This window comes from Halichoeres trimaculatus, unplaced genomic scaffold (assembly GCF_033239565.1).
Source record: "Halichoeres trimaculatus isolate MK-OKI-2021-1 unplaced genomic scaffold, fHalTri1.1 fHalTri1_scaffold_24, whole genome shotgun sequence".
Classification (NCBI taxonomy): domain Eukaryota; kingdom Metazoa; phylum Chordata; class Actinopteri; order Labriformes; family Labridae; genus Halichoeres; species Halichoeres trimaculatus.
The window spans coordinates 5868914-5895784 of record NW_027437202.1 but is presented as its reverse complement, the minus strand read 5'-3'; the positions used below and the strand labels follow the sequence as shown (position 1 = coordinate 5895784).

Below are 26871 nucleotides of genomic sequence, written 5' to 3'. Positions count from 1 at the left end.
AACTGTACCTCTGTATGTTCTGTGTGTTTGGGGTACAGTTCAGGGGGCTCAATAATCTCTTCATTACACACACACACACACACACACACACACACACAACCCCCCCTTTCAGTTGCAGCTCTTTGCCTAATCAAAGGGAGCCGGGAGCGGATCTCTGGCTCGCTGCTAAAGCAAACATGAGGGACACAATACACCCCGCGCAGGTTCTTCATTCATAAATAAAACATGCCACTTGGCTGTTTGTGTGTGTGTGTGTGTGTGTGCTCGTCAGCAAGTCTGGATTCAAATGAAAGTGTAACGTGAGGAGGATTTGGCTTCATGGGCAAACAGGAGGTCAGAGAAATGCAGGGTCAGCTCAGAACAAGAGTGCTTCACAGAACGCCACACCATCCAGACATACACCAAACTCTTAATGACTGCAGATTTTGAGCTGTAAAACTGGGAGTATTAAGATAATTCAATATGTTACATCAAGTATACTCCAATTCAAGGCCATTCAGAGGGCAATGCATGATCTTTATCACAGTCTGCATCATTTGACGCCGTGAAAACATCTCTTAAAGTCATCAGAAAGGTGCATAAATGAAGTTATTTCTTGATCAACTCAGAAACATCTGTTCCAGGCATGATTTGTTAAAGAAATAATGTGGACTTTAAACAGTTTTATGCACCAAAAACCTGCGTCCCATGTCCCCTAGGGCTCCATCAATTCAATTATCATGGAGAGCCACTACATCAGAGTGTACCGCTCCGCTCTTACACCGCCGCGGGCACTATAGCAAATAATACATACACCGCAGGAATATGCTAAATCATACGAGTGGCCCATTTATCATTGCCAAGGGAGCCCCCCCATACACACCCACGCACTCCGAGTCATTCAGTCACACACACACACAAACACTCCGCAGAGTGGGTGAAAGAGACGGTGTGGAGATGCGATTTGAGCCTGCCTGTCAGCGCTCGTCACCCGGTGAATGTGCCGAGAGCTGTGGGGACCCCTTCTCGGCCTTCGCCCCCCCTGTCCGCCGCCGATAAGGGCCAATCTGTGGAGACAGCACCTGAGTCCCTGGTGAAACCTCCACGCTGTCACACACACTCCAAACAGCTGTCAGAAACACTCGGTGAGGGTCCCTCAGTGCTGGAGCTCATGAGGGCTGAAGACTGGCTTTTTTTTATCTGCTTCACAAAAGATTCAGTCCTGAGGTGGTTTTTATGGCTCTTAAAGGTCCATAAATCAATGTCAGATAAACCAATATGTTGGTCTAATTACCACTAACTAATTAAAGGCCCTGACTCACACTCAACCAAAGCCTCTGTTTGGATCGCTTTGGTTTCAAGTTTACTGGAAATGATTGCACTAAGTGTCATATTTGGCCATATTTTGGTCCAGACGTAGATATTTGGGTTAAAGTTTTTGGTGGACTGGACTCTGAAGTATGCAAAAACCCAATTTGGATGCTTAAACTGAAATCCATGGAAACCACACTCCAGCAAATGTTTGTCAAAGCTCGTGGTCACAGCCAATAAATTGAAGAGTATGTAAATCTACGGTTAGACGAGACAATATTATTGTTGGGGATCTCTTTGCAGGTCTTGTGCTTATCTTTCCAACCAGGTATTAGCTCCATTAGTGCATGTGGAAAGACAGCACTTAGCTTCACGTCGCCTGCTTTACAGGGGCTTTGGGGGTCAGGGGTTTGCCCGAGGAAACCACAACATGTGGAGTTAAGGGGTCGGGATCACACTGCTAAGACTGAGACACCCCAAACAGACAGAACCCCAACTCTGGGTTGTGTCTTCTGTATTTCCAACCACAAGTTTATTTTTGCAGAAATGTTTCAAGGCTGAATGACTCAGGACCAGATGACCCGCTCTGAAGGCCGTTTCGCCGTCCAGAAGTAAATTTCAAACTCATTTCTTCTTGCTGTGGCGTTTCAAACTGTGTCACATACAATCTACCAGACTGTAGCACATGAAGAATCTGTTTTCATGGACAGAAATAGCTGATTTCTATCTTGGCTCCAGGGCCTATTTAACCATACACTGCCACCCGTTTCCCACTTAAAATTCACAGCAGCTCCGCTCTTATCTTAACTTCATTTTCTACATGAAATGCTCCGATTTTTAAAGAAGTGAGTTACACAATTAAACCGAGTTCGAGTACAACACAGTTTCCCCTCAGCGTTCCCGTGCTTGCTCCACTCAGCCATGAAGGAATCAAACGCTGTAATCAACAGAAAAGCTTCAGGGAGAATAACTGTGTGTGAATCTGACTCATATCTGTTTAAGCTCAGATATCACAGAGCGTCCACAAAAACCAGAAGAAAAATAAAGCCTGTTTCTCTCAAAGCACCACAGTTTATTTTCCCATGTTGTTTAGACAGCCGTTTCCAGTGGTTCGAATCCTACCCGACTGTTTTAAACGCCGTTTTAATGGCGAGCCCAGCCCCCTCCTCCTGCCTTTACAAGCCTGCATGTGCACTTCTGTTTTCTACCCCCCTCCTCCTGCAGGAAACCCGGCATCCTGCCCCTGACGGACTTAGATTGCACCTCGGAGTGGCATCAAACGAGAGTGGGAGACAGAGCGTGGCCCTGCCCTGCACCACGCCTCTGGGTTTTAGGGTGTGAGGAATTCCAGAGGAAACCTACAGCGGCGGCGACGACAAGGCCGTGAATGAGGGGGTTTGAGTCCAGACAGACAGGGCAGGCTTGTTGGAAGGGAGCTGAATAAACCGTGACCAGGAAACCTGATGTTTGTCTTGTAAGAGTTTTACCAGAAGGTAGCAAACACCCTGATACCAGAAAACCAAGTTATCAAGTGTTGCTATCAAGCTCAAAAACATTATTTGTCTTGGGCCGATACTTCTTGTGGCTGTTGGACGCTATCTCTTTAATCTGGTGCATCTTGTGTGGCCGTGCTCGCGGTAAACCCTGCACAGACGCTGCGATTTACACCCTGATTGCCCTGCAAATTATCCAAAAAACGCTTCATCCCCAAAGATCCGTAACAAAAGAAGCGTTGTGCTCCTGCAGCCCCAGTAGCCATCGTGTTGCACAACAGGAGACCCAGTTAAAACACACACTCCTCAGTAAACTGTGTTGTTAATACTTGTTTCATTTACACACAGGGGTGTGTAACTGCAAGCAAGACCTCAAGGCTTACGACTGCAACCATAAAGATACTGCGTGCATTCTTTTGCTGCACACAGCGCGAGTAATGGTGCAGCAAAACACCTCCCTGCAGAGAAGAAACTGTTGAGCAATTGTGTTTCAAAGATGTTAATGGATGAAGAGAAGAAAGAGCAACTAAACGGAGGCATCAGATACAGAGACACTTCAAAAAGTCCGGGTTTAAGCTGTCTCTAGGTTGGTCCCTTGGCAGGCGAAGATTTGGGGGTTGGGAGGGGAGTGAGTGGGCACAGAGTGGGCGTAGGGGGTGTGGGGGTACGGGCTACTTCCCTCTTCACACCGCCAGCACTTTGACAATTATCTCCTTGATGCAGCAGTCTCTTTTTCAGTCCCATTGAAGAACCGTGCCTGAGCTCCGAAGCCTCCCAGGAATGCCGGGTAGAGAGTGCAAGGGGACTCCAGCGGGGATTATCCCAATTTCAAATGGAGCTTAGTGATATCCCCCCTCCTCCCCCATTTTTTTCCTCCTCCACCTCCCCCTCGACTCACCCTCCTCCTGTCTGGCACAGATAACTCATCCCTCTCTTAACTCTGTGCATGCGCAGACACAGTTCACTCACACACACACTCCTCTGCGAAAGTAATAATTAGCATGTCATCCCCTCGCATGAGGCTTCAGAGGAGCTCACAGCGTTGGAGGAAGATGTAGTTTTCTTGGGATGCTTTAAGGTCAGAGGATGTGAGGTTGGGGTTGCAGGAGGATGGAAAGTGAAGCAAAAGTGTAAATAATGCTTTTGCAGATTTCATTCCCTGTCCCTGAGTTTCTGTCACTTTTCATGAGCGATGGAGTCGAGATGCTCGCTGCACCTGCTTCTTTGACCTCTTTCTGACAACTAAAGAAGACAAATACGCCAGAAAAATGAAGCAAAGTGCACAACTTCGTCCTGTCAGAGCTGCTGACGAATGAAGCATCTGTTTGTCCACTTAACCTCACACCTTAAAGTTGACCCATCGTAACTCAGAGTGTGTGAACTGGTGTGAGAGTGACTGTGCTTAATCATGTTAGCTGTGTTTATTATCGGCATCGCTGCATACATCTCCAGCCGTTCACATGACTGATTGTCTCACAGCGATACGAAGAGTTCACCAGAGGATTCATGCATCCACTTCATCTGCAGTTTGTCTCCCAGCTGTGGGAATCAATCGTCAACCTTGGTGATTCACATGCTCATGGGTAACTGGAATGACAGTTCTGGAAAAGTCACCCAGAGGTCAGCAGGTTAGAGCCTGTTTAGTCCTGGAAAGATTGATGCAAACACGTCTGGAAGCGATGGTGATCTCTGTGCTTTGATTTGATGTAAAGCTCATTTTCCACATGAGGAACCAATCACATGGTAGATTCCCTTCGAAATGGAAGCGTAACCCAGCGTTTCTCTGCCACAGAGGCTAAAAATAACCTTCATGACAGCAAGAATTTTGCACTGAAGTGCCCTTGAGCTGCGTGTGAACCTTCGCCCAGCTCCAGGGGCTCTGTTCTGACTCCAACCCCATCATCTGACCTCCTCCACCACCACAGGGGAGCAAAAACAAGAACTCCTCCTTGAGGGATCGATGGAGAATCAGACAAAACAGTGCGAGAAATCTCTCGGTGAATCAGCCTTGTGCGTGCTGTAGCTTTAGGACAGCTGCCACGGACAGAATCTGAGGCGTCACCGGGGTGCAGGCAAACAGCTGGGCCTGTGGTTACAGCCTCTGCACGGAGGCTGCAATCAGCTGAGCTTGGGCTTCGTCACGTGGTTTCCCTCTCTGACCTCTCTTAGACACACAAACCGTCGGCTCACGGACAAATATGCAAACAGAAATATGCACACACACACGCACGGACGCAGGTTTCACCCTCCTGAACCCTTATCCTGCTTACTCACGTTGCTTCAGAGAAAGAAGTGAAAGCACAATATCAGCGATTTGAGGTTGAAGCTTCACACAATGGCGTGTTGACAGGTTAAGCTCTGGGTTGAGCTTTGTAATGTTACCCAACCTGCGCACAGCTCTGAATACCTGTTGTGAAAACTTTGTGCAACTTAATACGATCAAGAAAAGAGCACGTTAGCTGACTGTCGATGTGAAGAGGTCACGACCCAGAAGACGCAGGCAATTCTGGTTGGATACTTCCTGTTCCTGCGCGTATTTCTCCAGTATTGTCCCTAATGAAGTGTTGAGACGCTAAAGATCGCCTCCTGTAGCTCTGCAGGGCTTTGCAGCTTGTTTGTGGGTGTGTGTGTGAAGTGAGCATACTTTGGCTTTTCTGGCTCTGCGCAGATTATAGGGGACGGGCGGTCTGGACTGTACTTTACCATTGTTCCTTCGCTCTTGCTCCGTGCGACTTCCCTCTGCAGGCGAGCCACGGCCAGCTTCTCCCTAAACGGAGGGGAAGGAAGACAGAAAACAAGGGTGAGTCATTGGATCAGGTCCTTCTGACACAGTAACTCTTGCATTTCTGCGACACTCATGATGGAGGAGTTCAGGCTCCAAATCTCAGCTTTAGATCAAGAGAACAAATGAGAAAGCTTACACACACAGGTCACACACACATTCTGAGGAGACTGGGTCATCCTAACCACGCAAAAAAAACCCAGCGCTTGCAGTTCTGTCCGGACAAAAATAGCTCAGGAGGAAACAAAAAGCAGGGCATCCTCCCTCCCTCCCTGTCTCCCCTCTCACACTCACACTCACACTCACACATGAAGCGTGCTGAACAAAGAAACTGACCGTGCACGTCTCATTCCTTTTCCCACGTGAGGAGAGGAGGGCATTCCAGACTTTAATGGGATAAAACTTGGCACACTAGCATGGATAACAAAGAAGCTGGTTTTTACGGCCTCTCCTGAGGCAGCGGGGAAACTCAGGCTGCGTCTGACAGTTAGAGACATGCTCAGTTTGTCTGTGAGTGTTTTTATCTGAGAGCTCATGTGTAACATGTTTGAGTCTCCTTAATCTGATGGTTTAAGCGTTGTGTGATGACCTCTTCAGGCCGCCTATCAGTGATGGATATATGAAGCAGAAGTATTGGGAAATCCGACAAGAATCCACAGGATAAAAGCAGCCTCCTCCAGGGTAACGAAACGAGGACACACATTGGGTTTGACAGTAAAGTTGTTTTTGTCACACACACTCCAAACCACCTAATAACACACCATGGGAGCAAATAAAGGAGAGCAAACAGCACACAGTCACAACTAATCACAATCACCTGCACATTTTTCACATTTCTGGAGAGGAGCAGACACCCAAAACCCCCTCGCCAACCTCCCACATCTCCCCCAAAAATAACTCATGACTAACATCCACGACAAGACATCATTGTTTCTGAGTGGCTTACCTGCCGGGAAAAACCCTGGATGATTAAGAGCCAGCCGGGGAGACGTATTTTTGATGGATGAATCCACCGCTGTCTGGACCTGAGCTATAAGATAACACCTCTGCTGCTGCTGCTGAATTCACACGTCTACCTCTGGGTTTCCCTCTAAATGGGAGCAGACAGACTGAACTCGGATTGTGAAAGACACGTTGCGGCGGTGACAAATCCGGGAGGAAGGCGAATAAAGTACCAACGCTGTGAGACAAGGAGGTGTGTTTGGGTGTGGGACTTGTACTCATTAAAGTTCAGGTGTTTATCTTTTTTAATCGCTCACGAATGCGTAGAAAAAATCTGACTGCACCTTCTACTGACTCATGTCTCTTTTTATTACGACATAACGCTTGAAGACATTACACTACCTCTCCGATGTCTCTGGAAATCCTCACTCCACATATTGTTTTGTTAAACAAGGCCGGCCTGGCATTCCTCCAGTCTGTGTTATGGCTGAGCGTCAGGCCTGCAAGGGGTTAAGTTTCAGCACACTTATGCACAGGCATGTTCATCCAGGAGCAAGCCAGCATGAGCCAACTTTGCCCGGAGAAAATCATCACCAAATATAGAGCAATTTGACATTCAGAGTTAGACGTAATTACAGCTGCAGCGGTGGAAAACAGAGCTCTGAATGCTGCAGGATGCTCAGTGGTGCTGACGTGGGATTATGGAGCAGGAATTTAATCTGTAATCCGTTATATTCTGTAATACAAGTTTAAAGATCAGATTCAGCTCTGAGTTTGACTTTTTAAGCCTGCATCAGATTGGTGAACTAGCATGACTGAGCAGAGATTTTTGGAGATGCAAGTCACCTTATTTTGGCTATAGCGTCACTTTTTGCGAGAGAAACACTCACTGACAAAGAGGACTCCCTTGGTTCAACCACTTATCAATGTCCTGCTTGATTCCAATCTACTTGTGCCCACAAACTCTGCCAGAAATCTGTGGATCTTGTGGATATGCCCTCTATAACATCAGGAGGATCAGACCCTACCTGACACAACAGGCCACGCAACTTCTGGTACAGGCCCTTGTGATATCATGCATCGACCCCTGCAACTCCCTCCTGGGAGATCTCCCTATGTGTACATTTAAACCTCTGCAGATAACCCAGAATGCAGCTGCACGTCTGGTCTTTAACCAGCCCAAAACAGCACACGTCAACCCGCTGTTAATCTCTCTTCACTGGATTCCAGGAGCAGCTTGAATCAAATTCAAAGCTCTTCTTCTGGCTCACAAAACACTGACAAGAAACGGCCCCTGCCTACCTGGGATCCCTCATCCAGGTCTACTCTCCTCCTGGCCCACTACGCTCTGCTTGTGAAAGACGCCTGGTGCTCCCAGCCTAGCACGGCTCTGAATCTCTAGCCAGACTCTTCTCCTCTGATGTGCCCAGATAGTGGAATGAATTACCTAACTCTATACGATCCACAGAGTCTTTTTCTACTTTAAGAGATTTCTGAAGATTCATCTGTTCGGGGAACACTTAGGCCCTTAATCTGAGCCTTGTCCTCTTTGTCCTCAGGGGTAGAATGAGTCAGAAGGTCCAAGATTCAGCTCTTAGTGTTTCTTAGTTTAGTTTTCCTGAAGCCGAATCACTTGTAGCACTGTTGTTGCACTAATTAGGTCTTTCCTTCTGTCTAAATTCTTGCTTGTGTTGCATGTCGCTTTGGACAAAAGCGTCTGCTAAATGAAACTGTAGATCTGTAGAAAGAGGAAGAATTATCTCCACAAATGAGGAAGTTCTTGAAAATTAATCTACTCTCTATTCACGCTCTCTACGCTCTACTCACTGTGACTAAACAGGAATTATTTCAGGCCCCAGCCCCGCTGCCCTTGCACTGTACATCTGAGCATGTGATGAAAGCCCAAGCTGACAGTCCTCCGTGTATACGTTCCCCCCGCCTCCTCTTCCTCGGCTGTTTTTCTTACTCCAACATAAAGCTCGGCTGAGTAAATCCCAGCAGCCAATAGAGAGTAGCGTTGACGTGGACCTCCAGCAGTTCCCACTGACCTGGAATCACCTGATAGCACCAGAGGCCTCAGTGGAAGGGGGGAGTCCTGCAGAGACTTGGAGGAGTGGGAACAACCAGCTGTGGACTCAGATGATGTTTCTATACATTGAGTATCAACACAGCCAGGGGGAACTGCAGCAAACACACACTCCTTGATGCCAGAGAGGCTTTGTTTCAATGAAAAGGTCAAACAGAGTGAGCGAAATGCAAAGAGAAGGGGCTGAAAGTTCAAACAGCACAGGTTTGTTTCATCACTTTAACACAGCCGCCAACTAATTAGGCTCATGTCAGATTATAGCTGCAAAATAAGGTCATGTAAAGACAGTTTTCTTGCTTTAGGTGTACCAGCTTCTTGCACGGATCTCAGTTTTTAAGTTTGCAAACCAGCATAAGTTTCCTCTCATATCTTCTGCTGTCCACCCACGCCAAACTTCAACCCCTCACATCTTTCCCTTTCGTTCCTCGCACATCAAAGCTCCACATCCCTCTCACAGCTCAAGTGATCCTGACACCAGCCTTGTTTCATTCACAGCAGATCCACCCTGCTTCCTCCACACACACACACACTCTCACTCACACACACACCTCAGACGCTGTGTAAATCCTGCTCACGCTTCCCTCCTCCCGCTCACGTTGAGACAACGCGCCGACTGTTTGCTTCCAAGCGTCATGGCAGCCGCGGCGGCATGCAAAGACACGATCTGTCAGGGGCTGAGGGGTGGATCAATCAGATGGAGAGCGCTTTGCCAACCTGAGCTGACATGTCGGACGCCATGTGCTTTGAAGTGCATTGTGGGAGGCAGCTGTGTTTTCATCACCACTATCACAGCTCCTGCATACAGGTGGTGTAATCCATTGTACTTTGTTTGCTGTTAAGCACATAATGAAAGAGAAAGAAAGTGCTGTCTGCTGCGTTTTGGTTTCCGATTCCCCTCACAGCTCAGGGCACCACCTTATTATCACAGAGGCTCTGATTTGAAGCAGATTAAACACCGCAGAGAGCTCCGGCACTGACAGGAGGATGTATAAAAGATGTATAAATATAAACCAGCGCTCCAGTAATGTCTTTGAGGCTAAACATTTCAATCGTTCTGAACCACAAACGTACACAGAGCGGCTGGAGGAGCTCGGCGCTGCCATGCATTTATGCATGAGTCTGCACTCCTGCTGGGTGAGGAACCCTGATGTGCACGCAACCTCCACCTCCATGCACAAGGCCACCCCGTTCACAGAGGTTTCCGAAGGCTGCCATTTGGCTCGGACTCTGGACCGGTCATTCCCATCCTTAATCCTCCTCCGGCTCTGTTATGTAACCTTCTGCACCCATCCAGAATTTACAGCCCGGCCTCCAGCGGCAGGACAATGAGCTTACCGAGCCGTTTGATAAGTTATAACATCCAACACAGCCTCAAAGGATAACAGAGTTGCAAGTGCCAGGAGTTTGGAGTCAAGATGGGATGAAATTGTCACGTTGGGGCTGGAAAAGCATCCAAACAGTGTCTGACAGCTGCAAATTTGATACTTTAACTCTTGTTTACATCAGATTTTGCTTGTGCATGAAAAGACCAGATGCTTTTTTTCACATCCTGTCTCATCATCATTCAAAGCTCTCATTTATGTTGCTGTTTTTTTAAGTCCTAATGAGGCTTTCTGCAGCCGAGATGGCATCAGCCCTCAGTGTAAACACATCGTCTGCTCCCGGCATTTGAGGGGCGGGGCTCCCACATCTGTGACCGTTCAATCGGTCCCACTGCATTAAGCAGCTCCAATCAATCACCAGCCAGCTCCGCCGTGCTAGCCGAACACCGGGCCTGACCTGCGCCTGTTCCCACAGCTGGTCCCTGACCTCCAGTCTCCTGCCCAGGACCCCGTCTGCACCGGAGCCACATGTCAGCACCTCACACGCCCCGAGCAGCCACCCAGTCATCCAGGCACAATGAGCCTTACCTCACCACGGCAGACCATCAATTATTGACGAGGTGAAATGTGATGAGGTTCTGCTGTGAGCACACAAAGAACACACGCCTTTCTGTGCCGCCATGTGGCCTCGAGATGTCTTTACTGTAAGAGGAGGGACATGGTTCGTCTCTGAGGACATACGATGAGTGATTGTGGGCTCAGAAAATCATCTTTTCATGCACAAAAAAGACCAAATATGGAGTTTCTGAACCCAGTAAGCTGCTCATGAGAGTTGCCTTAAAAGCCGACAAAAATGTGGGTCACCTTTAAATGTATGGCGCTGTGTTTTGTTTGAACACGTGTGCTCCAGTAATGCGGTCAAACGAGTTGAGATGTTCGTGATTAGCGAGACTTATCCAAAGTCAACAACATGTTGAATGCTCTGGGGTTGTTTATGCTTTCCCTCTGCGATAAGATCTCGCCCCTTGGAGAGTTTCAGCTCTGGATGTCTTAATTACACTTCTCTAACTTCGCACAGATGACCTATATTGTAGTTTTTTGATGTGATGACGAGGCTGAAGCCCAGCGAGGGTTTAAATGCATCACTTTGTAGGTCAGGATCAGATCAAATGCAGGCGCTGCATCTTCAAACTTCTGAAGCAGCAAAAATCAGACATGAGGATTCCTCTGAGACTCCTTCTGAGCTCGGAGGAATGCGCTCGCCAACCGTGGATTACCCCTGCCTGACTGTCTGTCTCCCTAAATGTTTTCTTATTCTTGACCTCGATTGTTTCCAAGCCACAGATGCATTCCTGTCCAGACGAAACGCAACATCTCGGATGAGCAGATGTGCTTTAAAAATGGCTGCAGCACCCGCCCGCCTGTCTGCCAGCTCGGGTTTACTCACTCGCTGCGGCTTGTGAAGAATGAGGCGAAGACACGAGGGGGCAACTCATAAACACATGCATGAACACACATGTATAAACACACTGGCAAGGATAAGCAGAGACATGCACACAGAACAGCACACAATTTTAAATCTTTCATGTCCAAATCATGAAAGAGAGATGACTCCAAAGTGAGGAGACGCTGAACCCCCACAGATATGAGGAAGACGAGCAGAGAAAGGCAGGAAAAACCCTGAGCTTATCAAAAAACATTCCCAGCCACGCGCTCACATTCCAACAGGTAATAATCCTGCGTGTCTGTGTCTTTAAGGTTTTCCAGTGATGCTTGTCTGGAGTATAATTGGGTTTAAGTGAAGCAGGCTTCACACTGGACTGCAATTACCTCCTGATTTAAGAGTTCGGTGGAGGTTTGTGGAATCACAGGAGACAAAGCCTGCTGGTTTCTTATGTTTTCAGTGATGTAAACAGCAGGAAAGCTGCTGCAAAGTGAGTTTCAGACACAGTCTGAACACCTTTCACGGCGTCCAAAGATCTTCAAGAGCTGAAACTCAAACTTGTGAGCTCCTGTCAGGGATTGGTTTGGATATTGTGGCTATTGGTCAAACAGCTTTTTGGCTGCAGGGGGTTGGAGCCTTGGAGCAGTCATCGCGTAAACAAGTAATAAAAAATTCATGCACTGAAGTGACGTTCCAAAAAGCCATTAAAAAACAGAAAACATTCTGCATCCAGACTCAGGAATAAACACAGAATGCTAGAGCTGTACTTCCATGACCTTCTAAACCTGAATAGTTTTATGGCACAGGCACACTCCAGGCAAGTCACACGTTTGCCCATTGTTCTGTTTTCACCAACCTGGGCAAAGTAATTGGGGGAACATGGGACTCACATTTACTACAGGACTGTAATACTGGAAGGTTCTGCTGACTCATGGAGGCTGTGCCGAGGCTGGAGGGTGTTTTACAGTGGCTGTCAACACATCGTTTTCAGAGAAGCAGGGCAAACAGTAGCCCTTTACACAAGGCAGACAAACGGCCACTGAACATACAATAGAAACAAAAAAGTACGGTAAATAGGAGCACTCCAGCTACGGCTGGGACGTTTCTACAGCTCCCACCCTGGGGTGCTGATGTCTTTGTGAGCCTGAGTTGCTGGGCAGCTGTTTTAGGAGACTCAAGAGATGGAGATTCACCTTTAAACTTGATAAAAATCATCATAGATGCATTTCTACAGATTTCAATGTGATAGTGTTCCTGTACTTGTCTCCAGATTGCTGCCATAGCGCCCCTTTCTTGCACTCTGGCATGCCGGTAATAAAGCAATTAAAAGTCCCTGCACTCATAGTAAGTAACTCTAAGTAAAGAGCTGCACCAAATGGAGAAAAAGAGCTGAAATAAAACAAGTGTTGTGTTTAGAAAAGAGTTTTACTGCACGACGATGAAGCAGCCTCTCCAGCTGCACCAACACCTCCAGCCACTGGCCGAGCTCCCGCCACTTTTCTCCCACTATTACCCGATGATTTACAGCCGTGATAGTGGGGAGCTGAAGTTTTGTTGACATTCCCCGCCTCGCGCAACCTACCACTACAACGCTGACCCCCTTTTTTTTTCATGCTCGTAAACGGCCTGCGCCGCTGAAATCATCACCGTGATGGGGGATAGAAACACGAAACAAGAGGGAATGCTCACAATAGTGTGTTTTTCGAGTGCTTTGATGTGAAGACTGGGAGATGCATGAGAGTGTGAAAGTGTGTCAGCAGGAAAGCTGCGTCTAGTAAACAAGGGCAACACCATATTATCTTGTAAAATGTTGGCATGCAGGACTATGACCTAAAAAAGTAATCCAATTCAGGGCTTTTTCCCCCCAAAGAAGTGAAACACTTGTGGCATGAATATCAAACAAGAACAAAAGCTTTATCTGCACTTTTTCCATCAAACATGGGGTTGTAGAAAAGAGAAATGCTGTTTTAAATGAGTAGCTCAGAGGCAGTGAAGACAAAAACAGCCGCTGCACCTTGGTGAACTCACATGGAGCAAGTTCATCCATTTAAAACCCACAAATATGCTCCGTCTCTAATGACATCACTTAACAGTCAGAGAGGGTGTCTGGGCAGAGCTTTGTCTCCAGGCAAAACAGTCAGTGCATGCAATAAGCCATTGATAGCCAGCAAATAAAAGCCTTTTATTGGTGATAAATCGTGTCGGACCATTAAACTTAATGTTTTTCCTTAGTGACACTATTCCAAGTCGGGCCAAGTGAAGACGCAGAGAGAAAAGACATCTGAGAGTCCCATCTTTCTAGCTTTCCAACGTGTTAACATCCAGTGGATATAATGTGTTCTGGCTCTTTGAGATCTAAAAATGCACAGCCAGGCAAAATGTCACAACTCTGCATTGAGCTATTTTGTTTGTCAGTGCAAAAACAGGTTCATACCAGTCCGAGAGAGCTCTGCAGGAGTGTTTTTTAAAGTTCCCACGTGCTGGTCGTGGGGGAAGATAAATGTAGAGCAGGCCAAGGGGAGGAATGCATTCAAAGCACCCTTAATTGAGCTGGATGGCCTGCAGTCACAGGAGCAGAGCGTCTCAACAAGGCTGTGAGATCCCGAGATGTGCCTCACACGTACACATCATTAAACTGGCTGCTTTGGCTCATGGCTCCACGGTACTGATGCAGAGACAGTGGGAATTATCTGGGAAAGTTGTCTGGAAGGTGCTCCCCCTCCTCCTTCAAAATGAAAGTCCCCTGGCTGTCAATGAAGGGGAAGTGGTCCCATGCTGAGGCCCACTGGGCCGGCCATTGAACAAGGGAACATTCCTCAGTAATTCAGTTTGACCTGAACCCAATATGCCGGCCGAGGGTCACTGAATACTGAGCGCCACATGCAGGGAGGAGGAAAAGTTGGGAAAATCGGATGTAGAGGAGTGAGGAGCAGAAACGGACAAGAGGTGGAGGAGGGATAGACGCAGTTTGATCAGCTGGAGGAGTCTTAATGTGGTCGATTAAAGGTAGCAGTCAGTCCCCTCTGAGCTTACAACATGTCAGCCAACTCCTGCCATTTCTGTCTCGTGACTTTTAAACCACAAATGTAGGACACATGATGTAGTAGTGGAACCAGGGAGGAAAATAATAACGTGGGGAAAATAGTTGGTCTGCACGGTCTGGATGGAGAGAATTACAGTTTTAATTCTATAAAATCAAATCCCTGCACTTGGCAATCCTCTTATCCGGTAATCCCCAGGTAGGTTTCAGCGGGCAGCGGGCTCAAACTGCCCAGTGCAGCAACACATCTGCCCATGAGGAGGGATGATACGACAGACTGCTGTTGTGGTCCCAATAAAGGCTTTAAATAGACACAGAAAGTGGACCAAATGGCCAAACTGGAGCTTTTGGTAAGCACAGACGTTAACAGCGTTGGCCGTCCAAAAGGGTTTAAACTTGCAATGCTCGCCAGCAGTACGTTAAGTCATGACCTGGTGCATGGAGGGGAATTTCCCTCAGGTCCTGGGTTTCATTGACAAACACAACCATTCTCGAAAGGTCACATGCTTGTTGTTGACGACACTTGCTGTCTTCAAAGAGAAAGAATCAACCCTTGCATGCAGACTTGTGTCTTACTCTCTTGACTATTGTTGCTTCTGACATTCGCTGCCAACATGCAGTGCCGTTTCCACTCGTAAAGCATCCACTACATGGCAGATGCTATTTTCTGCTCCTGCGTTGGGAAGCACCAGTTCCCAAAGCGGGGAAAAAAGCCCTCAAAAAGACAGAGAATGGCATTTCTCTCTGGCACTTTGACAACATCCAGCAAGAGAGTGATGATACCTCCCATACTCTCCCATGCTCCCTTGCAGTTCTGTTTTTAGAGATAACAACCCCAACTAAAAATATGATTTAAGAACGTCCAGGATTCGTGTGGCATCCTTGGTTTGCTGGTTGCAACCATTCCCTTCTTTCAAGCACTGTAAACACGACCCCTGACCTGCTGTGACATTGACATATGGACGCCAGCGCTGCAGCACTTCACGCCACATTTCTATGAAGCTGCAGAGAGCTGATCATAACAGAGAGGGCTCTATCCCCATAATCCATATTCTCCACCACACATCCACACCCAGCTCAACACCAGTCATTTAACTGTGGGATTAGTGGGCTGGGTAGAAAATCTTAATCTGCTTGAGAGAGAAGAAAAGGAGCAAGCATTCCTGCACATACAAATCCCCTGCAACGCTCGGTTGTTTTACCTCCTCTTAAACGACGGGTATCCATTTCCTTCAGCTATCAATCAGAATCAAAGTGCTTTTTTCGCAGCGCCCCGGCCCCATGCTGTTGCCACTAGCAACAGGACACGCGATTCCCCTCTGCAACTGGCTAATCAGGTTCAGTACAAATCATTCCTTGCACATGTGCACTAAATGAAATATGCTGCCTCCTCAGGGAATTATCAGGAAAATTGCAGCTCACTGCGAGGAAAAGTCGGCTGCAGGAGGTTGCAGAGGAAAATCATTAAGCTGCTAGCAAAAACAGAGGAGAAACAGCTCGTGAATCCATGCACTGCTTCTTACCCAGGTGGAGATGCAGCATCCTGGTGCATTCAGAGGACACTCATGGTAATCCACCAGCTCTCTCCTCCTCCTCTGCAGCTGCTACCCGCTGATCCGGCTCACGATAAAGTTTACATCCACAATGCAGCACTGCTCCCTTCCTCTCTACTTGACTGAAACCCAACTGCCTTTCCTCTCCTCTTCCCTCAAGCTCTCAGGATCCTTCTTTCCTCTCCCCTCGTTGCTCCTGTCTTCTACTCTTTCCCTGTCTCTCTCAATCTGGCAACATGCATTGACTCGCCGACACCGCTTCCCTCTGCCTTCACGCTACATACGCTCTCCCTCTGCACTACGCTTTCTCTCACTAACACACACACACGCTGCGAGGCTTCTCTTCACACACAGCGCTGTGTGTGCCTCCCCCCTGCCCTCCCCGCCTCCAGGCTTTATCTCTCCTCAGACTGTTTTCTCTCCTCAGTCTGTCTCTGCTTCTATCTCTTTCTCCCTCTCCAGCTCTCTGCGTCCCTCCTCCTCGGGCTTGCAGGACGTTTAACATGTGTTCAGGGAGACGGCTGCCTCTCTGAAGGTGGCTCTTTCCTCAGGGGAGGAGAAGCGAGGTTGGGGTGGGGGTTTGGACTGAGGAGGAGGAGTTTTTGGGGGGTGACAACAGTATCGAGGGGGGTTTAACTCCAATGGGGAGCGTGAACAGGCAAGAGGCAGGCAGCTTGGGATGCTCCAGCAACTGGACTCTTTAGGTCCAGAGATATAGGCCAGGAAGGGGACAACAGTAAAGATCTGTGTTAGCTAAAAATAAACCAGGTGATGCTTGAATTCAAGGTTTGCTTCTTTTGAGAGATCAGGGTCAAGACCTGGAAGCATAGTTTAGATCCAGCCCCAGATTCAAAGTCTAGAAGGTTAGATGCTGAACAGTGTCCAGGTCACAAAACCCCAAAAGTGACCATTTCCAAACCGTCCCCTGTCCCAAAATCTGAAAAAGTGGCCTTCACAGTTTCATTCAGGAGTTTCTGGAAAACAATGCAAAAAAAGAAAGAGGAGGCACCAACAAAGGACTGACAGAGGTGACCCAAGAGTTCAAGATCAAGAGAGCGAAGGACAGAATCTGAAAGCCAGAGAGTGGAAAAACAGAGAGACTAAAGGAGAGAAGTGCTTGAGTATGCTCGGGTTGGAGTGACGGTCCAGGCTCCAGCCCATCTGCCGCAATCACAATCAGTCTCAGCTGAATGGCTGTGACAAACTGCAGCCTGGAGCCCGCAACCTCAACCAGGCAGGACGCCTGCTAGAGCCCAGGGAGATGAGAAAGGGGGATGAAGAGGCAGAAAAGGAGGGGGGACGCTCTATTGTCTGCTCCCCAATAGGACCAGTGCGAGAGGGGGCGGGTACAGAGGGGTGAAAAGGGGAATTAAAAGGGTCCTGGTGACAGGAGCGCTCAGTTAAAGAGGGGAAAGAAAGGACGGGGCTGACTTAGAGCCGGGGCCATCGCTGCCACTTTGCCCCACATTCACTGTCACTAATGTCCTAAATGAACAATGACACTAACCATGTGAGAAAATTAGTTTGCCTGCGAGGAAAAGGGGGGCCGGGTGGCCAAGTTGAGGGAAGGTGCAGATCAACATGAAAGCATGAGTTGTCACTCTCAGCGTTGATGGTTCCACGCTGGGAAAGCCAGTGTCGCCCAACAGCGATCATAAAAAATCGACATGTCCTGTCACGTTTGTGTTATCAGATGTATCGTACAGCCGCCTGCCACACTCCCATTCATCATCTTTAGACCCTGGAAAGATTCATGACGCCTGATTATTGCGTTTATGACTGAAACGTCATGCAGAGGGGTAATTGTGTTTATCATAAGCGCAGCTGTCCTGCAGGGAGATCTGAATACGGAGGGAGCGTGATTCGATTCAAAGAGCAGGTGGTCACCAATTAGACACCATTGTGCCATTTGGGTAAGAAAGATGAATGGACGCCTGAGTCAGCGGTAACACTTACATATGTGGCGTAATAAAGAAATATCGAGGGTGGCCTTCCAGTTTAATTCAATCAGGAGCGAGGGATGACTCTCGTCTTTGGAGCAGTGTCAGAAATAGTAGCGTGATCATTTCCCCATTGTTTGTGTGTTTGTGACTCTAATGATAGTCTTTGCGTTGGCGTGCTCACATATGGGAGTTTGTACACTCTTTCAGCCTTAATCACGCCTGTTGTATCTGAATATATGTGATGCTGTTTCTGTATTTGTAATATTGGTGCATGTGTGTGTGTGGACCCTGTGTGCTGAGTGATCTGCTGAGCTCATTAAGGCGCTGCTTATTGCTCTGCCAGGGGTGTCAGTGACAGATTCCACTGTTTGGAAACACTCGGCCGCCCACACAGCCAGCCTGGCTCCACCACTGTCACACACACACACACTTAAGCTAGGTTAGCATTCCACAGGGAGGGGGGAGGTAGGGGGAGACAGGACGGTGCTGGGACAGTGGCCGGGGGGACGGCGGGTCGATATGGATTTGTAATGGGGTGCAGGGTGGTCCGGGGGAAAGGATGCTCGTGACTATGTGGGAGTGTGTGTTCGAGAGCACACACAGGGAGTGTGTGAGTCTGAAAACGACTTCTTCCTTTGTGTGTGTTGCATTTAAAGAAGCTTTAGGGAGTTTTAGAAAAACAAGCGTCAAAGATACAGAATGATCCCCAACTCAATGCTTACATCCTGTGCAATCCATCCCATACAGAGTCTCCTTTCCTCAGCAAGAGTCGTCACATGCTCCTGTCTCCTAAATGTGAGGAAGTGTACCGTGTAGCATGAAGTCCTTGTGTACACACATGTACAAACATCCTTTCAGTGCTGTGCTCGGGGCTCCAGCCATCAGCTACACTTTTCTTCCTCGACATTAATCCCCTCCAGCTTGATCACAGATGAGTGACCAAGGGGGGAGGCCGAGGTGCGTTACTTGAGCTCATTACCCGAGTAGCCGATTCCCTCGTCGGTGTGTGTTCTGAGACAAGCCTTAATCACACAGAAAAAGAAGAACTTTGTTTCCTTCCTGTGTTTAAGCTTTGCTGTGCTTCTTACAGCTGATAAAAACGTCAGGGATGTAAAATCGTTTGGAAGAAGATCACAGCAGATATTTCACTGTCAACATGGTGAGGAGGCCCCTTCTGAGGAATGGGGGAGTGTGTTTTCAGATCAAGACGAGCAGAGGAAATGCCAGGCAGCGTGTTTGTTTACCCAACACAAGCCCGCTCAGGACCCACACCACAAACGCCCAGACAGATGCAAATCACATGACGAGTCACGCTGAGCTGCAAGAGCCCCTCCAGAGACCTGAGCACACACATGTGTGTCCATATGTGTGTCGTTTAACTTCTGTGTGGCAAGATGAAGTGTGTAATACGACGAGAGTGATAATGCACCTCCGTCATGTTTCATTAAGCAGGGGGATGGGGGCGGAACGGGAGGAGCGGGAGGAACAGGACGGTGGTCCGGCGAGACTTCATCAGCAGGCGAGATTTTTCTTCTTTGTGCAACTCAGGAAATGCTCATCGAGCCTGGAATGAGCAGGATTAACACTGATGGAGTTAATCTTTAATTAATCTGCAGCAAATCTTAAAGAATTGCTCTGACATTCCTCTGGTGATTATGGTAAACAAGTGAGACTATTATACCCAAGTCTTATCTCCCAACAGAGCTGCTGCTAGATGCACTTTTGCATTTCGATCACAGGATCCTTTTGTTCTTGATGCCCTTGCTTTGTTATTTTTCCATCAGCATTAGCAGAAACCAATAAAGGTGCAATCCAACAAATGGATGGTACCATCTGATGTAAAGAAGCTCTGTTAACTAAACTCACTGTGACGGTAGTTTACATCAGAGTCATAAATCACGACACTAACAGACTCTTCCTCTTCGAAAGCTGAGTTTTCACTCCTTCCTCTTCCCTCACGTAGATAATACGATACTTTCAAAGAGAGCTGAATAGCGGAGATGCATCCACTGTGACTTCCACCAACCCAAACCACACACAGCCTCTATCGCTCCTCTTATCTCCATGTGAGGATCTTTTTTTCGACGCACCGTGAAGCTCTCACATTAGTCAAAATATCTGCACGCTTTCATGAGCACAAAAGGAGTCTTTGCACACTCTCCCGACGCTGATAAAAATCTTTTCACTGCACAGTGGAAAGAGGAACTCCGCTGAAGTTAATAGACCTGAATGTTGTGCGAACCTTTAATGAAACTGAATGACTGGAATCAGATAAAAAATGCAATATTCTGAGCTAATTAAAGTCCTTTTTCCAGCAGCACAAGGCATTAAAATTAGTGCCTGAGAACTCACTTAGACAAACAAGAGTGGTAATTAGCTATTATGCAACTCTGAGAAAGACTCAGCTCTTAAACGCAGCTAATTGCTTCGAGGAATGCAGATAATACCCTGTTCAATCCGAATGCCAAGACGGCTTGTCACAAGTCGTATAAAACATTATGTGTTCATGTTGTGAAACCACCAGAACAACAAAATGTTTATTACGGCACTTTCTGCAGGAGGGGGTTGGCGATTAATGCTAATTATATATATTTTTAAGATAAATAGCCTTGACTTGACTGCTTCTATACATGAAGACAGGAAGTGAAAAGCCGAGCGTTGTTTAAGTACCCTCACTTGGTGAGTATGGGAATGCAGCCCTGCCACCAGCTATAGAACGACCTTGGGGGAGCATCAATAAAAAGCTTCATTAACCCATTCGATTAACCTCGTCCTCTCATAAGCTCTATAAAAAATGATGCATGTATCGCGGCCCAGGCCTGGACAGCGGGAGAGTTTACAGGACTCAGGAGACGAGTGAATGAAGACTCGGCGAGATAAAGTGGTGAAAGTGAAAATGAAGCTGCGTGGAAGACTGCAGTTCCTGGAGTGTCCACTTGGTGCTGGCTCCAAAAGAAAAGGGACTCCCATGGAGTGCCATATCAGACTCTCACTTCACATCTTCCCTGCTTTCTAGAGTAATCTGACGTTTCAAATATGACGAAGGTGAAGGAAAAAGCTCAAATTCCAGCAGTGCCTCAAGGCTGACATGAAGGTTTCATCGATTGAGTTATTCACTGACTGCCCCTTTGAGATATTCTGGATTCTGGACTCTGTAAAGTGACCCCTAATGGAGGGATTAGGCTCGGTCATCCACTCCAGAGGGCACACAAATATACTTTAAGAGTGCATTAGATCTCTGCGGAGCTTAACGTGATCAAATTATTGCATTAGACCGGTCAACTTATCCAATTAAAGTTGTAAAATGCGTGGCTTTCGCCCAAGCGAGACGGGCAGATCCTGGGGGCGTTTGGATGGTTTCAGGAGGCTGAACCCTATCCACCTCCTCGCCGCCAGAACAGGCCCCGCCGCATACTTCAGCAGAGGATTATAGCCTTTCATCTTGCTCAGAGCGCCGGCAGCACACAGGCGTCTTTGAGGCCTTGTAGTAACATCAGCGAAGTCCAGATTTGTGAAGCCGTTTCCCAGTTTCTCTTCCCTGTGCGCTCACAGGTTTTCTTCCTTTTTCCTCGACCTTGCCATCCTCTCAGCGTGGCAAGGACGTTTCCTTCATACAGTGTCTCCTGTTTTAAATGTTTGGGGAACATTCAGAGACTTTTGTAGTCTTAAACTTCAGTTAAAATGATTGCTGTTGTTTGTACTCGCTAATGAGATTAGCAGCTAATCTCCTAAACAATTAGAAAATTATGGAATAGACTTATCCGAATGAGATTTTAATAAAACAACAAATAAAGTTTGGTGTTTTTTTTCAAAGCCAAAGCCCCAAATTCAAATACTCTCTGAAGAGGAAGGGCGAATGAGACTCGATGCAGTCTAGTTTAGCTTCAGGCGAATTCACTCGCACAAAGAAAGTCCCATTACCTTTAATCCTCCAGCAAAACGCACATCTGATCCAACCTCCACGTTCTGCCTCTGCCTTCTCTGCAGAGTTGCTTTATGAACATGACAAATTGCTTATTGATCAGCAGATGTCGTTGCTAATGTCCTCTTGGCTTAGGCTGCAGCTGTAGCCTCCTAACCTGTCCTAAGCCCTGTGGATCTCCAGCTGAGTCCACTGACCCCCCTTCCTTTAACACCTCCCAGCATCTCTGAGCAGGGCCCCCTGCCTGCCTGCCTCCTCATCCCCTCTGTGTCCCTCCCTGTCCTCTAAGGTGTTGAAGGGGTCACAGACGAACGCCATCTGCTCCAGAAAGCAGGTGAGGATGACTTCAGGCCATGTGAGCCGTACTGGGCCACACTCAACCCGCTGAAAACAAGGTCAGGAGAAGATTCAGAGAAAAACAGACACCAGCTCAGAACAAATTACAAGCGATGAGAAAAAAAAAGGTGGAAGCAGAGACAGGGAAAATCTAATCTATTGTTTTAATCCACAGGGAAGATTACACAGTCACGGTGCCTTGACACAGCAGCTTGTCAGAAAGAGGTCATGCAAACTCACTCCCCACCCGTCATGCTTTTTATCACAGCACAGCATCCATATGTCCCTCCTACGCTTGTCTGTCACTCAGCACAAGTCTTTAATAAACTCCAGGATACAACCGTGTGTGTGTCTGATGACAGCACAGACATTTAAAAAGACGTGTGCAAACACTCCAAACGATATGGTGAACACGCAGGGGTCAGCGTCCTACTGTATGTGGCGTCTAGTGTTGCCAAATTTGGATGTGCTCCATCTGATGTTGACACTGCGCCGCGGAGCTTTTGTTTCCGTCTGTCAAGGACGTGGTCACATTGAATAGAGGGAGCAGGAAAGCCCGGCCAGCATCCCACTGGGGTTTTGTGCAGTGATGCTGCAACTGTGAGAGCGAGATGTGAGTGTCTGTTTGTGCACGCAAGGGGTTCTGGGATGTTGAGGATGCGACAGATGCTCGTGACATATAATCAAACCAAGGAACAACTGGGATACCATGTGTAAACTCTGCTCCCAATGGTTTAAAACAGTCATGATCATCTGATCAGAGGGAAACGACCCTATGATACGCTGTGCTGAGACATGAATGCATCGGGTCACTGGGTTATGAAAATGGGATGCAGAGAACTAGAGGAATTTAAGAGCTTCCCTTTCTTCTCGTGACGGATTGATGGGCCCCATATTCTGATGGGTGGAGGGAAACATCTATAGTGTCGTGAGATCCAGCTTAATAAGGACTAGGAGGCGTTTTCAGGACTTGCGGTCTGTGTTTTAGCTGAACAAAAGCCTTTGTGAAGTAATTTATCACTGTCGACGCTCTGAATTGACCAACACTGGAAAGTACAAATCCGGCCTGGTGGTTTGTTGTTTTTAAAAACCTCAGAGACGTGAGGGGTTTGAATACGTTGAGGTTTCTTTGCATTGGCTATGGGATTCCTACAGTAAAAGGGGGTTTGTTTTGTCTTTGTGTTCATCACCTGCCTTCACAAACCAGCATGTGATGGACTCTTATCTGATCCTAAGTTTGAAAGGAAGCACTTAAAAGACTAAGAAGGAAGTTTACACCTTACAGCTGCTTGATAACTCCACTGAAGCAAACTGAAGACACCAACAGAACTTTGGAATAATGTGTAAATTTGCATAAAAATGGAAAGTGATTAAGTTGTAGGAGTCACTACAAGTTCACGGCTCCTTCGGACCAAACACGGGGTCAGCCTCTGCTCTTTCTCTGGGTCACTCTGGGTGTCACCGAAGATGACTCCTCGTCTTATAAAAAGAGGTGGGGACGACACAGACGAAGGGGTCATTCCTTTACACATCACTTCTTTTATTAAGGGGCTGCCCTGGCCTAGTAAAGGGGACGGTCAGTGGTCATCTATCCCCCCCAACCACCCACCCTGAGACACCTTATGTCCAACCCCCAGCCCCTCACTGCTCACTCAGGGGGAAAATTACTTCGAGCCGGGGGAATACAGCTCCATTCAGATGGAGAGAGGCTTGTACAAAAGAGGGTGAAGTTTAAAAAATTGTCTCTTTTTCTGAGGAAGCAGTGCATCACTGGATAGGAGACTGATCGGAGCATGGAGGGGACGAGGTCATTAGATTGGCATCTCCATAAGCTCTACTTTTCTATTGTTTGGGTAAAAACCTCAATGAGGAATGCCCCCAGTCAACCCCACACTGGGACCAGAGTCTCCCCCTTTGTCTGCCATTTCTTAGTGTGCATCCAGCACAAAAACATTTCTCAAGAGGAGCGTACAAAGCTTGTCTCGCACTCGAAACCAAACATTGTTCTGCTGCCTCTGCTCGGGAATGGATTGCAGGCAGCTGCTGATATTCTTGAGCAATAAAACATCTGCTCAGAAATCTTCAGATCCGTCTTACCTTCGGACGTTTCGCCGCTCCTCCTCGAGCTGCTTGAGGAGCTCGTCGATGCATTTGTTGGCGTCCATGTATTCCTGCCAAGGAGAGATGGGAAAGCCAAGAGTTAACAATGGAGTCAGTGTGCAAACATAGGCAATATAGGTTAATTGGAAACACAGGCAGAACTCGAGCATGGTCTTCATCCTAAACATGATCAGCTGAGCCAAGAAATAACAACAATGAACATTATTCACGGAAAGCAGGCTGGAGATTCTGTAAAAACTGAGTTTGTCCTCTGCTGATGCTTCAGAAAGAGACTGATCAGGTCTCTTTCTCTCCTCGCTGTGTGTAACTCCAGAAGCACCTCTTGCTAACTTCCAGCGGCTGGCCCAGAAGCGAGCCCAGCTGTGTAATGTCAGCTGGGAATAGCCCACACTCGCAAAACGTGCGCTACTGAGTTACAGCACGGGCGAAATGAGCTAAGGCTATGAGTGGGATGGAAAAAACAGATGTCAGGAGTTCTCGGCTGAGCCTTAATGATTTGCCTCAGAGTGGTCCATGCTTGAAGGTCTACCTACACATAACACGGCCAGTTGTGACTTGCTTCTGACAGATAGTGCGGTGAGGGCTCAGGACTAATTAATTAGATGTTAGCTTGACAGCTCATGAAGAATCTCCTGGGTAAACGGTTATCTCAGAGGGGCAGATGCTCTCCATTGATTTCCAGACACTGTGGTCATGAGCTCGTGGAGTGTAATTGAATAATGGGGATTCCCATGAAGAGGTCAGCAGGCCGGGAATCTCAGCCTGAGAGGAAAAAAGTGAGCGGAGGGTAGTTTTTGTGTTCAGCTTATTTATCTTCCTGCTCTCATAGAAAATTCAGCTAACTCTGACCCCCTGTCGACCCTCCTCTAGAGCCTGACTAGACTTAAAGCACTTCTGCTATCACTCCATGAGCTTTTTTTAACCCCCGGCCTTGAGACTAAACTTACATCAGACCAGATGTTCACCAGCACAAGCTGCCACTCTAAATACAGTAAGCGCACTTGTTTTGTCTCCCCCACTCCTCCCGGGGTGCCGCTCTCCCACTGCTGCCTCTCGAGCAATTATCGCTTTTAATCTCACATCTGAGACCGCCACTCGAAAGGCGTCCATCACCACCAGCTCGCCCTGATGCCAGCAGAACATGGCGAAGGCCCAGGCGTCCTGCAGAGTCGCCAGTCAAGGGCACTCTGGGTGACCATTAGGCAAACAGGGCCGGAGCCAAAGCAAAGACAACAGATCGATGCTGAACAGCGTGGTGCCATATTTTCCAATTCCTGTCATATTCGCTCCATTTTCCTTCATAAAGAAACATAAATAAGACCAACTCCTCTTTTTTATCATCATCTCTTGTGTCTTTATTGTCATCACTTTGACTGACGCAGTGTGACAAATCTTTCATCTTTGGAAAGCTGACAATGACTGTTTGACAACAGTGCCCCAAAGCCATCTGCTTGACTCAGAGTGGCACCCATACCCGAGCTGAAGGGCCATTAGCTTCAGCTCTAAATGCTCCTAAAGTTGTACACAGCCAGCTACAAGAGCAGCAAATCAATACCCAAAACTATGATCGTGAGATGTAGGGGGATGGTGCTGCAGACTGTGCTCCAAATATCTCATCATTCGCTTTTTTAGAAATATGCAGAAACACCAGCGCCAGTTCATTCTCATTCTGCCCCCTCATCAAGGAAAACGTGTGACTCCTCTCTGCAGCAGACAAACCGTCTGTCTCGCTCTGCACAAAGGGGAACCTTCTTCTCCAAAGCCCCTGTGTCAGGGGAAATATTTACAGGCCACATCAAACGCAGAGTAAAGCTGCTTCAGAGTGTGTTGTCATCGTGCAGACCTCTCCTAATGACAGGGCACAGGAATAATCCTCAAGCACACATGAAGGAATGCTGGGAATGCGGCGTGCTTGTTGTCATGTGAAATGAGGAGGGGGTATTTAAAGCCTAGATTTAAAGCATGACTCACGTATGTTACGCCGCGTGGTATATCTTCGGCTGGGCATTATTTCTGACGGTTTAACAGCATGAGTGAAAGCTGCAGCGTTCCCACGGGGTGCAGGTACTCACGTGTAAACAGAAAAAACCCTGAATTTACAGAGTTACTCTGAGAAGTTCTCAGGGCTGGTGCAGCTGCCGAACAATCGCTCACGGTGGCTCAAATGTCCTAAGAGGTGTAAGCTCATAAGAGGGCTGAATCGATCCAAAGTTAACATAATCATTAAGAGGTTTCTGGAGAACATGTTGAATCAAGTAGTGCATGTATTTTTGAGCACTGTTACATCAGTGCATTGCTTTCAGAGTCTGTTTCAGACGTGATAAAGGTGTGTTGCACTCAGGCTAACCTGCAGGGTAATGTGTTTGCAGATCTCCTTGCTCTGTGACCACAGGTTCCTGTCGATGTTTATCCGCTCATGTTTGCTCATGTGTGAGAGCGTTTGATAAGGAGGCACCGTGAGGAGGAGAGAGGCTCCCTGCCTCGTGCACTGCCCCTCCAACTGCTCGTGTGGCTTTATGAAATTTTAAAACATGAGCGCTGTCTCCCCACCGCTTTGGCACCGAGGAGGGGGAAAAAACAGAAACACACTTCTGTTA

The 26871-nt window shown here is 47.6% G+C and overlaps 1 protein-coding gene across 5 annotated transcripts in view; it reads right to left on the bottom strand.

The window, feature by feature from the left end:
- The window catches only part of LOC141785986 (nck-associated protein 5-like), a 106083-nt gene that overhangs the window by 52030 nt on the left and 27182 nt on the right, over positions 1–26871 (bottom strand). For 4 of the 5 annotated variants that reach the window (XM_074664663.1, XM_074664664.1, XM_074664660.1 and 1 more), the window contains 2 exons: positions 24251–24324; positions 5487–5550 (listed from right to left, as the gene is read on the bottom strand). In XM_074664663.1, the coding sequence (XP_074520764.1) occupies positions 5487–5550; positions 24251–24324 (138 nt within the window). Of the gene's footprint in view, positions 1–5486; positions 5551–15922; positions 16406–24250; positions 24325–26871 lie in introns of those variants that run through there. The other variant, XM_074664662.1, reaches the window with a different exon arrangement.